The 14,356-nt window shown below is 41.3% G+C and overlaps 1 protein-coding gene across 1 annotated transcript in view; it reads right to left on the bottom strand.

The window, feature by feature from the left end:
* Window positions 1-1,941: 1,941 nt before the first annotated feature.
* The window catches only part of DUSP10 (dual specificity phosphatase 10), a 39,231-nt gene continuing 26,816 nt past the window's right edge, over window positions 1,942-14,356 (bottom strand). Inside the window, exons 3-4 of the mRNA XM_032422243.1 lie at window positions 6,407-6,778; window positions 1,942-3,086 (exon numbers count right to left, since the gene is read on the bottom strand). Coding sequence (XP_032278134.1) covers window positions 2,821-3,086; window positions 6,407-6,778 — 638 coding nt within the window. The 3' untranslated portion in view covers window positions 1,942-2,820. The remainder of the gene's footprint in view (window positions 3,087-6,406; window positions 6,779-14,356) is intronic.

Genomic DNA, 14,356 nt, shown 5'->3' with positions numbered 1-14,356 from the left:
TAGCACAAGCTCTTCAATGAAACGTGAGCACCATATCCTGGTTAATATGCACTGATTGGAAAAGTATTAACTGTTGAAATAAATGTATAGAGAGGAGCTGGAGCTGTTGTTCTGTTCAACTTAAGGTAACAGTGCCATCTGTCTCTGCTGAATCTGTATATAACAGACTTACTCTATTGAATCATTAAATTCACTCAGCACGAAACCACCATTGCCAGATGCTGAGAATGATGTATGCATCGGTCGGTCAGAGACTGCTTCCTCAGGAAGACGACACTCAAAATTATTTCCCAGTTAGTCGAGGCACCTAGCGAGGCCCAGAAACCTGGGGAGTCTGGTTTTTGGAGCAATAGCTTGGTTAATCCATTTTATTTTCATGAAGTGGTTCACATTCCTCATGAAGAAATAGAGGTTAAGTGACTCAAAACAGATTAGCAAAAAAGACCGGAGTCTCTCAGAATTCTTGGTATGTGGGTTGGCAGGATTCCTGTCTGCCCTAGGACAGTCTTTCTCTCAAATTCAAGTTCAAAAAGCATAAATCATTTCCATGTAGCTAAAGAACAGAAACTGTACTGATTCCTCTCCTTGTTTTGTTTAAAAAAAAAAATTTAAGAAAGAAAACGAAACGAAACGAAAGAAAAAAAAAAAAAGGCTTACATTACACTCTATCAGAAATTTAACATTTGGATTTAGAATAAACAAAAAGAAATGCCTAGTAAATTACCATGTATTTTAAATCACTAATCATATAACAACTTGACTTCTTAAACATGCTCTAGCACCAAGGAAACTGTTAATCTGAAGAATAGAAAACACCGTAAGAGAAATTTACTTTTCACCTGATTAACTCTTTGTCGTAAAAATAATTCAAACAGCTCTCAGTTAATTCCTGTTAAGTTTGGTCTTCACTTTTCTTTTTCACTTCTAGTAGAAAAGCTATTTAAAAAAATAAATGTCAAAAAAATACTATGTTATAGCAGTTCTAAGCAATGTTCACAAAAATAGGTCAAACGTAGTCATCTAGAACTGGACATGCCTGAACTCTTCAATTCTGTTACTCACTCCAGGCAAATTTCAGTTTGCTGTGAATCTTCCCCTTGGTCAAGTCCCTCTAGACATGTATTTTAATAAAACATAGAAAACATTGAGATCATGTTCTTCCCCTACCCCCATGCCCTCTTTTCCATGCATTGGGAACCCATGGAACACCAGCTATGTATTAACCAAGTGTGGTAAGAAAGCTGTACTCATGATGCTGAGTTCAATTTGCTGCTTTGCACTCTCCGTGGTTAATGTTACCAAAAGATGTCAAGTGAGAAAGTGGCAAGGGGCGTGGCAAGGGGGCAGGGGAGGAACCATCAAGAACCCTAAATGGCAGATGGTTACAAATATTTATCAGACAGCCACTGGAAAGGTCACAGAATTCTAACCAATCAATCTGGCAGTGACCTGTCATCAGAGCTCAAAGGCTGAGGCAGAAACCCCCTCATCCTTCTAAGGTGACTTCACCTGAGGTTTTCCCTCTGCAGAAAATTGCATTTGCAGAAGAGGGTAGAGTGCTGTGAGAACAGAGGGGATGATGACTGGGCAGATTGATAACCAGAGCTCTTTGGTTTCCTTGCTCATTCTCTCTGAATCGCGCTGAGAACAGAGAATATTTTCCCTTCCTCATCTCTCTTTCCCCCATAAAAATACGTGTGTATTTCCACGTATGTTACATGTACAAGTTACCAGAGGTAAGAGACGCTTGAACCTGACCTGAGGAAAAGAGGAGGAAAAAAGACACATCCCAAAATGAGTTTCATTTATATAATGAAAATAAATTTTTACACAATCAACAGAAACACATCAAGTTGGTTTTTTTTTTTGCGAAAAATATTTTTAAATAAATTTTTGTCTTTTTTTTTTTTTTTACAGTCTGATATACATATGTAACAAGGTTTATGGCACTGTAACCAGAATCAAATCAAAAAAAAAAAAAAAATTAAAGGAAAAAGGTGGGAAGGAAAGTAATTGATTTTTATTGAATTCCTTTCGATCTCCAAGCTGGCAAATTTGCACTATTTGCCTATTATTCGGCTGCCAGCTCTAACTTGTTTGCACACTCAAAACACCGTATTATTGCACAAGAAGCCAGTGAAGGCATATGGTATAATGGTCAGTTCCTCGCTATTTCAAAAAAAAAATCTCTTAAACCCAGAGAGGGGGGAAAATAATCCCGAGTATGAAACACACAAAATCAACAGTATCTTTTGTCTCTTTAAAGAATGTGAAGGGTTCTTAGACCACTTAAGCTGCCCTGATTTTCTCTTTGCACCAGTGAGTACAACAGGGCTTGGTTTGGTTGGGTTTTTGTTTCCTGTGTGGACGGCCCAGGCAGCTCTTGGGCCTTCGTGATTCAATGTCTTTTCTGTCTCTTACTTTTGGTTCTTTTTAATTTGTGTAAGTTGTAGTATCTTCGGTCTATGAACCTGCACAGACTATTTAATCATAAACTCTACAAATAGCTTAAAAGGAAAAGGGGAAGAAACAAGTTTTATTATATTTTTATTGTTGGCTTAAAAAAATTACTCCTTTAGCCTCCCTGCTTTATCAGTTCGTGGGAAGGAAATCTCAACGGCATCAAAAGATAAATTCTTCTCACACTTGTGAAAAATAAAAAGTTTTTAAACAAGTTTTGTTTCCATTCACAAACTTTACCCCCATCTAAAAAAAAGAAGAAGAAGAAGAAAGAAAGAAAAAGGAAAAAAAGAAAGAATCCATCCTTCTTTCTCTTCGTCTCTTAATGGAGACGAGTAATCCTTTCCATCCAGACTTTTGTCAGACAACCGTTTCTACGCCCATCAGCTTTGGTGTAAGGATTCGTGGTGTCACACCGTTGTTCAGGTCTTCCTCAAACTCCAGTAATTGCCCCATGAAGTTAAGATTTGGGGAAATAATTGGTCGTTTGCCTTTGACAAATTTATAAGCATCAGTCATGGTCATCCGAGTGTGCTTCATCAAGTACGCGATGACGATGGTGGCAGAACGGGACACCCCCGCCTGGCAATGGATGAGAAGCCCTTTCCCACACTGGTGAGCTTCCTCTGGGAAAAGGGAGAAAGCCAAGAGGTGCAGGAAGGAAGAAAGAGATGGAAAAAGAGAGATTAGCTTTTATCCAGACTTGACAATGTTATATTTTGCAGAGAGAAAAAAAAAAATTCAAATGGCTTTAAAGCTAAGTATAATTTACTAGTTAATTGTGTAGACCTACGGTTGCAACCTCCAGAACTGGCTAAAAGCAATATTAGCATGAATAAGAATTTACATTTCTCCATTTAAAGAGGGGACTAGGGGAAGGAATCATTCATAGTAACAGTTCACTTCAACTTATTGCAGGCAACACAGTTAACTGGCCTGTTAAGCAAGCCACTGATTAAATAGACCCTTTTGATAAAGGATGTTAATTCTAATCACTAGGTTGTGTGGCTTATCAAAACTAGTGTTGTTAACAATGTCTCTCCCAGCTGTGATAGAGAAAAAACCATTTCTTTCTTTACATTATAGAATTGCTCTGTACAGGAACTGGTATTAAATGGATTAAGGATTTCAGTCTTACTAAACTCTGAGGTTAAAGAAACAAAACCCAATGAGAAAGTTGCTATGTTCAGCTTCATACCAGAAGAGCCTACTATTGCAAATGTAGCTAAAGACTTGCAGTTATCAGGCACAAGGCGTCACCTACATCTGAACTGTCCAGCCCCCCCCCCCACATCTGTGTATGCTGTTCCAACATGGCGGTGATGACAAAGACAGGAATCCTAGTGATGGCCCAGAAATCAGAGCAACTGAAAGAAGCAATACTTTATAAGTTTTCAGATACATTAGAAGCTCAGGGGAGTGGCTTATGGGCACTGCCTAAATGGATTCTTAATGACACTTCTAGACTAAAAGGCGTCCCAAAGAAAGAATCCCTGAAGGAATATCAAGTAGATGAAGAGTATGGCAGGGGAGTAAGGAGGAGTGATCTAACTTAAACCACTTTTTTTTTTTTTAGTTTATTTATTTATTTAAGTAATCTCTACACCCAATGTAGGGCTCGAACTCAAGACCCAGAGATCAAGCGTTGCATGCTCTTCCAACTGAGCCAGCCAGGTGCCCCTAACTTAAACTAGTTCTATTGGCTACCCACCAGTGGATCGAGAAAAGAAACATCATGCAAAATTCCATCTTAAAAATCTATGAATTAAGCTTATTTCTCATAGATAAAAGTATCTGAAGAAAGTATTTCCCTTTTGCAATTTCTTCTCTTCAGCACACACTATTTACTGACCTCCACACCAAGACTGGGAGGCATGGTGATAGGAAGATGAGCTGCAAAGTGCTAGGTTTGACCACCGGTTCCACGCTAGATGAGTAACCAGGTCTGAATCCCCTAACTCCCCAGAGCTTCACCGCCCTGTCTACATAATGGGAGTGATACTAACAAGGCTCAGGGAATATGGGAATAATATCATCCAATTCAGGAATAAATAAACTGGCATAGTTAAACCCTAAACATACACTCTGCTTAGTTTATATTAGACTCTCTGTAAATGTCATTATGGTTACAAAAACTGCTGCTTCCCCTAAAGCTAGACCATACTATTTCAGTTTATCTAATGATATAACAACGAAAATAACATTGTGCCTCTGCAGGCTATGATGCCGAATTGTTCTTCAGGTTAAATGCTATTTGTTACTTGTTTTGTTTTCCTTCTAAAAAAATCAGATAAGCCTGAATAACCTATAAGGAATGCAGGTGCCTTGCTTGAAATCCTGTTGGGACAAGCATGCCTGATGCTACTCATTAAATGGAAAACAATCTCTTAACTTTCCCCAGCTGGGATTAAGTCAGATAAAATTGCAGTCATAACATCATATATCAACCAGAAAGTTCCTCATCTACTTGGTGACAGATGTTTCTTCCTCGGGGCTCAAGGTTTAATTCAAATATTATTAATAAAGAATCTAAGGTGTCTTTGCATCCACAAATGTTGCCATTCCGGAACTAACAGAGCATTGGGAACATTGCCCCAGCATACTGTAGAAAGGCCCCTATCTCGGAGTCAAGAGCCTTGCATTCTGCTCCCTTCTGACACTAAAATTCTTACAATCTTGGAGAAGTCACTTTATTTTTCTGAGTTCAGTGACCACCCAGACTTTCCTTCCAGACTGAGTAGTCCATGGTCCTGCACTGAAGGCACAATTAGCAAGGAAAACAGCTGGGTGACGTGAGCAGAACTGCCAACTCTACAGCAAATCTACCAGACCCAAGCCCTTTTTTCTGATAAAGGAGAACCAAACATGAGTGCATTCTTCCTGGGACCTTGGCCAGTAAACAACCTGCTACAATATTTAGGAAAAGTACTGGATCACCTTTTTGTGGTAATGAAGGTTGTTGTCACTTGAAAAAAAAAATTGTTTTGCGTCTACTAGGTGCCTGGTGTTCCCCCCAAATAATAATTTGAGCCTTAAAACAGTTCGAGGCTATAGAAGCAGCAGAAGTTAAAGTTAGGATTAGGGTTAGGCTGGCTGTTACTTCCTTCTGGAGATTAAAGTCTGCTGTTGTTAGATTTCCCTTCCCTGGGAACTACTCAGGCTACACAACCTGATCTTTCCTACTTTAGCGAGTTTGGAGCAAGTCCTATGAAATCTAGTACCATCTCGCTAATGCTCATATTCACACCCTTCTGCTACCCAGTGTTTAAGAACTGAGACAAAGCAAGTAGAAGGGAAAAACAACTCAGCCCTCTGCTCCTGTCTCCTCTTCACTGGTGTGACTGACATGTAAAGATGTTCACGACAGCACTGTTTTACTGAAAAACATTCTTCAGAAGCAGCCTTTCAGCAAATGCCACCTTTGCCTCGACCTCGTGTAAAGAAGCTATACTGATTGGAAGTAAGAGACAGTTAAGCCTGCAGATTAATTTAGCCCAACGTAAGGGAGGCATGGGTGAGTTTGGAGATGGTGTCATCTTCCCTGTATTTTATCTCTCGCGAGGTCCGACAGACATGGTAGACCAGATAGCCACAGCAGCAGCCGCTCTGGCCTCCATTGCCCTCTTCTTGATTATTTCTTTCGAAGTCCTGGGACAAAACATATCCATGCTCTTCCCTAACACCTTTTCATTGAGAACTAGAAGGATGTGGATTTCCCCACCACACAGCATCACTGTTTCTTTACACCCATCCCAGCGGCTCCCATGCATTTGTTCAACGGGCTGTGACTTAGAAGAACACTTTGGCAGCACCAGGTGGCAGGGCCTGAAAACACCTCAGAGCAGCTTTTCTGCAATGCAGGCATAAACCCTGGGCTTGATATCAAAGCAAAAGCCAGAGGGGAAAGGAAGGTGGAAGACCAGAAGTCCCCTTGGGAGATAGTTACCGATGAACTCAAATGCCTCTTCAAAGTATTGCCGCAGGTTCTGCTTGTTACTGTCAGTAGCCGGCAGCCTCTTGTAGTTGAACAGGCCTTTCTCGTAGTGGTAGAGGGGCAGGTGAGTGGTGACATTGATGACGTAGCCGATGTTCAGCCGCTGCATCGTGTCCAGGTCCTGAGCATCCTGCTCATTGCCAAGGAACAGGAAGGGCAAGATGGGCGTCAGCTCTGCATTCTCGATGTCAGGGGTGGTGGGGATGGACTGAGGTAGCATGCTCGAGGCTGCAGATGCGCCGCCCCCCACCTCTCGGCATTCTTGGAGCTGGAGGGAGTTGTCACAGAGGTTTTCATGGTTCTGCTTAAAACTGCTAAGTCCACCTGGAGCAAACACACAGAAAGTGACAATGACCATCCCTAGAACTTCAGAGCTGGCAGAAAAGGCCACTGTCCCCAGAGACATAAGTGTGCATTCCTGCAGGTGCATGTATTTAAAAATAATATCAGAACAAAAACGCAAGGCCATTTGGAGATCCAGGACAAGCTTCAGAGGATCTCACTGCATGCGGTACTTTGGCAATGTGGCTCTCTACGCAAACCGTGGCATGTTCCCCTGGAAAGAGTTCATTTGCAGCGCCAGGCAATTTACCAGCAGCAGATTTGATCTGCCTCAAAGAGCCATATGCTCAGTGGCCTACATAGAACCTCGTACTTTGGGAGCCAAGGAAAGCATGGTCGACCTCCTCGGGCACTGTAGGCATGTCTTGCACTCTTCCATAAGCTGACCTCACCCAGAAAGACAAGTTTGCTCCCAATACACAAGAGCGGCTATGGACAGGGACCTTGGAAGACCCAGATTACCTTGGCTATAGTCCCAGTAACACAACTTCTTGGCTCTGTGACTTAAGCAAGTTAATTTCTCTCTCTGTGCTTTTGGTTACCCATCTGTAAAATGAGGGTGATAGCATCTACCTTTTAGTGTGGTTGGGAGTCTGGACTGAATGAATACAGGCAAGGTGTGCAAACCTCCCCATCAACAAGGGCAGCATCATTTTGGGGAATATAGCTTAAGAAAGTGATCTAACCAAAGATATCCAGCTAGATGTACAAAGAGGTTTACTACAGCATTATCTATTTTACAGAAAAGGCCAAGGACAAAAACAAATTTTAAAAAAGGAAAAGTTATTATATTCATCCAATGGAATATTAGGAAGCCATTAAAAGTTGTGAAAGGAATATGGAAACAAAGAAAATATTTCTATATTTAATGTTAAATGAAACAAAGCCAACTCAGAAACATTCACCATACATGTGATCAAAAACTAAAGGACCATGCAAAAAAGAGCACTTGTTTAAGGTAGGAAATTTATGGATCACAGTTTATTGTTTAAATTTTTCCTTTAATATTTATTAGATGTATCACACACATGCATAAGCCCAAAGGATTATCAGGAGGGTCAAATGACACAATGTACATATAAGGGCCAGGAAATCTGAGTTGATACTATTCCCACCAAGTGGGCTCTATTTCTCATATTACCCTGGCCTTCCTTTTGAAAGGAGGGGGAAGTTAGAGACTTCTTATAAGCTGAAAGCCTCCAGAACACATTTATGCCCTCTGATAGACGTCCTACATCTGTCCTGATAGTTTTAGGAGATAAGGCCGGAAAACACAAAGCGTGGACAGGATACGATTGTGTTGAAATAAAGACAGGAAGTCTATCTGTCCACTAGTTTCTGAACGTAACATATGCCTCTCCCCATTTCAAGTCTCATCTTTGGCATCTACAGCAGAAAGCTCCAGACTATAACCTAGACCAAGTCTCAGGGCTGTGCTCCCCCAGTACACAGCCAGCTAGGCATGACAACTGGGCAAGTCATATTTTCATTAAGGTCCAGCGGTGACACAAAGATCATTCAAAGAGGGTAATATTATGGTCACTCACTGCATTCATCAGTGTCAAAACCTACCTTTGCTTTTTGAAAAGAAAAACAGGAACTATAAATTCATTTTAATGGATTCTAGAATTAAACTCTGCCTTTATATATTACTAGTTTACTCTGCTATGAAATCATGATTAAAAAGTTTGTATGGGCCCTAAGAGATTATTTTTAAAGTAGACAGAAGAAATGGAAAACGAGAAAGACTTCAGTAGTGACTACTTTCTAAAAAAAATTGAAATTACCCACCATCACCATTACAAACTCCACGAAAGAGACTTTAAAGAGTTATTTTTAAATCCGCTCAGCTTTGCCTCCATAAAATCCAAGTAAACAATTCACACTGATTTTGTGATGGGACCCTAATTCACTTTTTTTTTTTTTTCCTTAAGAAAAAGGCAGTGGTTACACTTTTTCATATAAGATGAGAGGAAAGAACAACAAAATAAATTCAAAAGAAGTCTCTAAGGGGTTGGGGGGGGACTTTTGTCTGTTCTTATTTAGGGTACTCAAGCTGTAATTTGTCTTAAAAGCAGCTAGTTTAAAAAAAAAATGCATGCCAAAAAAACCCACACACAGAAAAAAGCAGCATACAGCTTTTTAAAATTCTGTCTCTACACCTCCTTTCCCCATGACATCAGCTGGAGGCTCCCCACCTGCCCAGTTGCCATAGCAGTTACACAAAGACATACAATGACATCAGTTGGCATGATATCAGCTCTTTGAGTACAAACAATACAAGAAGAACTACTTTGTTTAAGGCCTTTGGTGCAACTGTGTTCTGGGGAACCAATGATGTAATGCTAACAGGTGGCATGGGCCTTCCATTTGCCTAATGGGGGGGAAAAAAGCCATGGGGGAGGGGAGAAGGGAATTTGAGACAGACAGACACAGAATGCTCCGAATCCCAGGGGGTGCTCATGTGCAAAACTACATGTACATTGTATGTTTAAGCCATGTGGGAACTCTGCTCATAGAATATTTGGAGATGGAGAGGATAGAAAAGGAAATATTACAACTCAAATGCATGGGTTGGACAAGGAAATTCTCCTTGAGGGGCATGAAGAAACAGTCTCCTGTTCACTTGCCGGTCTGCTGACCAGCGTAGGCATCAGTTCTCACTAAGGGTCGGGCAAATCCACACACAGCAGCCACACAACTCTTCCGGGATGGAGCTTCAAGCAAAATCAACCGGTTGAATCTCACAATGGTGGTTTTTTTAGAGAGATGTCTGCAGGGAAGATGGTTTTCTTCTCTTGGGGGATTGGAATTAGAAGCTGGGGAAGGAGGGGTGGGCACACTAAGGCTAATATGGTTTTCTCTTCCAACCACCTTCCCCCCACCCTAACCCACTAGAGGCTAAACTGTCTGATCACTTAATGAGGAGCTTTGATTATGTCCTGTTCCTTATTACTACATAAGAACATTCTAACAGGATAACTAACAAGTGAGGTAGAGACAAAGTAGCTGGTGATTAAGAACCCATGTTAGAGGCAGACAGACCCAGGCTACAATGTTGATTCTGCCCCATAAGAGCTGTGAGTCCTGGTGCAAATCATCGTCCTTCACTAAGCTTCGGTTTACTGATCCGTAAAGTGGGCATAATGTCACCTACCCATAGAGTTGTGGTGTGGGCAGCCTATGTAAACATGTTGATATATAACCAGGCATTTGATAAACAATGTCTTCTTACTCCGCTATCAGCACCGTCCTTGTCCTCATCTCCCTTTGATCCGTCCACACTGCAGTCCGTGAGAACCCTAAGTGCTCTGCAGTGGTTCTCAGGCCAGACGGCTTGGGTCTGAGTCCCAGCCCTGGCGACACCAGCTACCAGACCCTGAGTAAAATTTCTTACCTCCTGGTTCCTCAGTTTCCCCAGATATAAAACAGGGACAATAATCGTACCTACCTCACACTCCCGTTTTGAGGATTAGACTGGTTAGTAAAAATAAAGTATTTTGAAACAACATCTGTCCATGGTAAGCACTTTCTTGTTTTCATTACTTCAGAAAACTGCTATTTTAAAGATCTAAAAAAAAAATTTCTTTGCTTAATATAAAGACTCTAAATGATCAGTAAGCTAATATTCCAGAGTTTTTACTTTTTATTTTATTTTATTTTATTTTATTTTATTTTATTATGTTATGTTAATCACCATACATTCGTCTTACTTTTAACATTTTATTTAAAAAGAGCCAGGGACCAATGTACCTGAGCAGTTTTAACATTTAAATAATATATTTTTATCATAAAGAAAGCCACAGCTCCCTATCCTTCCCTAAACAAATAGATCTGATTTCATTTGTTTGCCCTTGCTTCCCCAATAAAAACTGCATATTTTTTGAATTCCTGTGTGGTTGTTTTTTGTTGCTGTTGTTGTTGTTGTTTTGGTTTTGGGGGGATTTTTTTGTTTGTTTGTTTTTTCCAGAAGAGGAGTATGTTTTAAATAAAACGGCTCTCGGCCCATCCCTCCTCCCATGTCCTCATCCCCACCAGGCTGAGCCATCTTCTTACGCACACGACTGCTTGCAGTCACAGTGTAAATATTTTCAAGGCATGAGCAACATTGCTGGGGGCAAACATTTCCAACCTTATCTCAAAACTAGGTTCTCTGCCAAAATGAGCATGGTCAGCACTTTGATTCTGAATGGGAACAACAAAGAAGATTCCACCCCTAAAGAAAAATATGTAGAAATATAAGTCCCAGTTTCTTCCAACAGCACGGCAACAGACCCACTGAAGCAATGGAGTCTAGTTTTAGTGGGAAACTCTTTGTAGATCGGTTTCAGCTCCTGCTGCCTTTGTGGCAGTTTTGCAGTCCCAGAAACAGCAGAGCCTTCTGTAATGTGATTCAGAAGCAGCGCTCTGGGTGGCAAAGGAAAGAACCATGTCCAAATACGGAATCTGTAAGCAAGAGATTTCCATATTCTGGAGATGGACAGCATTGTCGCACACACGTTTTTCGGTTTCGTGCGAAGCTGGAAAGTGAGCACTCTCCAGAAATGTCAGGAAAACTCTCACTGAAGGCCAGCAAATGGAATGAACCCCCAAAGAGAGGTAGAGGGGATGAAAATGCAACTCTCTCTACCAACTTGCTGCGAGCATACTGATCACCCCTCTTTGTTGTCTACTTTCTCTTAGTGGGTGACTAGACTTTTATTTTTTTAATTTTTTAAAAAAGAGTATTTATTTTAGAGAAAGAGAGAGAGTGCAAGCAAGGGGAGGGGCAGAGAGAGAAAGAGAGAGAGAATCTCCAGCAGGCTCCGTGCTGAGCGTGGAGCCCAACGTGGGGCTCAATCTCACAACCCTGGGATCATGACCTCAGCTGAAATCAAGAGTTAGACGCTCAACCAACTGAGCTTGGGTGAACAGTCTTTTAAAGTAAAACAATACTGGGGCGCCTGGGTGGCTCGGTTGTTAAGCATCTGCCTCCAGCTCAGGTCATGATCCCAGAGTCCTGGGATCGAGCCCCGCATCGGGCTCCCTGCTCGGTGGGAAGTCTGCTTCTCCCTCTCCCACTCCCCCTGCTTGTGTTCCCTCTCTTGCTGTGTCTCTCTCTGTCAAATAAATAAAATCTTTTTAAAAAATTTTAAAAATGATAATAAAAAAATAAAGTAAAACAGTACTTTGATGATAGTGGCTAAGAACACAGACTCTGGAGTCACAGACGGCTTAGTTTTAAAATCCTGGCTGCCATCACTAACTAGATGTGCTACCTTGGGCAAATTATTTAATATCCCTGCCCCTCTGTTTCCACACCCACATTAGTTAGTTAACCCTGGTATCTAACTCCTAGGCCTCTTAACATGGATAAAATGCTACATGAGTTAGATATTATTACTACCAAGGGGAGAGATACTGGTGTAAAATGGGCCCTAGAGGATTCTATTTTGTGGGTCCTCCATGGAAACTGCAGTGCATCAAAGCAGACTCTCAAGATTCTATATACATAAGGATTCTTGTGGAAGAAACAAAGCCTGGATAAACTGGAGGGGACACCATGACTCCTGCGCTGAAATGCTCAAAGACGGGGTCACAGTGACGTCATACTTTTCAAGGCAGAAAATCACCCACCTTCACAGGAGAAATATTTGGGATAGCAGCTAAATCCATACAGGGTACTGTTCCTGCTTGCTTTACATGGAATTGTCTTTATAGTCCACAGAATATATTTTATAGTAGGAATGATTTCAAGTTCAGTGCCAGGTGGTATCCCCTAAACTGTCTTATGATCCTGTCCCCAGGCAACGTGTGGGGCGGCTATACTAAAGAGAGAGGATGAGTCAAGTGAGAGCGCTGCGTCAGTAGGATAGGAAGAAACAAAGGGATTAAGAAACACTTTTATTACCCAAGGAAGAGAGAGATTTGAGAGGCTGCGTCCAGCAGTTCGGTCAGTGGGATCATGAGTCAGCGATGAGTCTCCCTGTGATCCCTACAGTCATGTCATTTCATCGTTTACATGTGAAATGTCCAACGTGTGAAAAGACATAAGCAAAGAGGTATCGTTAAGCTTAATCTTAACAACATCAGGATCTTGAATCCAACCAAGCACGTATTGATGATTTGGGCAAATAGTGTTAATGTTCCAGGAAGATATATCTATGTTGCCTCGTGGGGTTTGTTGTTGTTGTTGTTTTTAAATTCTCTGGTCTCTTTGATAGGAGATACAAGTTATCTAGAGATATATTAAAGCCAACTCTAGAAGGTAGTCTACAATATATAAGGCAGCAGGGGGAAAGCTAGGCCTTGGTTCAGAAGAGTGTCTCAGCCACAAGGCAGCAGCGTGGCCTTCTGAAAGTTATTGGGTATTTCCGGACTACTTTTCCTTAAGTATAAAATGGGAATACGACTACTCAAGTCTCTTGTAATGATTCAGTGAAACTACTGGTAAAATATCCATCCTGGTATCTTTAAGAAGGTATTCAAACCCCGTAGCTATTTGGATAAGAATTGTCCGTGGGGCCACAAAGATAAGGAGCACCCTGGGTGGTCAGGTGCAGGAGGATGACTGTGCTCTGGAGCAGTCAGAGTTGGGGGCTGAGCTTGAAGGAAGGTACAGTTGGTTCAGAGACATGAAGAAAAGAACATCTGCTAGCACCAGTCCCGAGCAAGGGAAAGAGAGCCAAAGCAGAGGCCACAGGGCACGCTGCCTACAGCTCTGCTCTTGTAAAGGTCATATTCAGTGCTGTTGGGCCCCAGCTTAGACTCTACTAATGCAAGAGGAAATGGCACACAGAATGGGGGCTAGGTCTGGTGGTTGGTGGTCTCCCCTGGAAACTTCCTTATATTTAGTTATTCATGTTCTAAGATTTCAATAGAGGGAAGATACATAGGGTGATCCACTACACATAAATGCATTCCTGGCAAATTTTCTGGAGATACGTATATACATAACACACACACACACACACACATACACACACATATATTTCTAGAAATTTTAGAAATAGAAATATAGAAAAATTGTGTGTGTGTGTGTGTGTGTGTGTGTGTGTAACTTTTCTATACCTATAATTCCCCAATTAGTTGAGATGTTCAAAATTTTGCTCGGGTCACTGTACAAAATCTTAGTTTAAGCATCTGTAATATGTACACATGCAACGTCGCTTCACAGCTAAAACTGCACTTTCAATATTTACTCATTTTTTTTGTATTTTTCTTCCTATGTATATCTAAATTAATAGCTTTAATAGAACTTTGGTTCTTGGAGAGCAGGAATAGTCTTATTTAAATCCCTCAGTACACGGGGCTTTGCCAAATGTCACAGGAAGACAGGTGGTTTGTTGATATGTTTGATACCAACAACTGCAGGGAAGAGATATTGACATAGATGATCAATCCCTTTTTGGAAATAATTCACAAACATTAAAAGATAAAGTAAAAGGATCTGTCTGGTGCCTACTTTACCTAGCGACAAATCATAGGTAGAAAGTATTTCAGGAATGCCCCTCACAGGGGCGCCTGGGTGGCTCAGTTGGTTAAGCATCTGCCTTCAGCTCAGGTCATGATCCTGAAGTC

Source organism: Phoca vitulina, unplaced genomic scaffold (genome assembly GCF_004348235.1).
Source record: "Phoca vitulina isolate PV1807 unplaced genomic scaffold, GSC_HSeal_1.0 scaffold26, whole genome shotgun sequence".
In the NCBI taxonomy this organism is placed as follows: domain Eukaryota; kingdom Metazoa; phylum Chordata; class Mammalia; order Carnivora; family Phocidae; genus Phoca; species Phoca vitulina.
The sequence above is the reverse complement of the archived record's forward strand: the minus strand, read 5'-3'. Positions and strand labels throughout refer to the sequence as shown.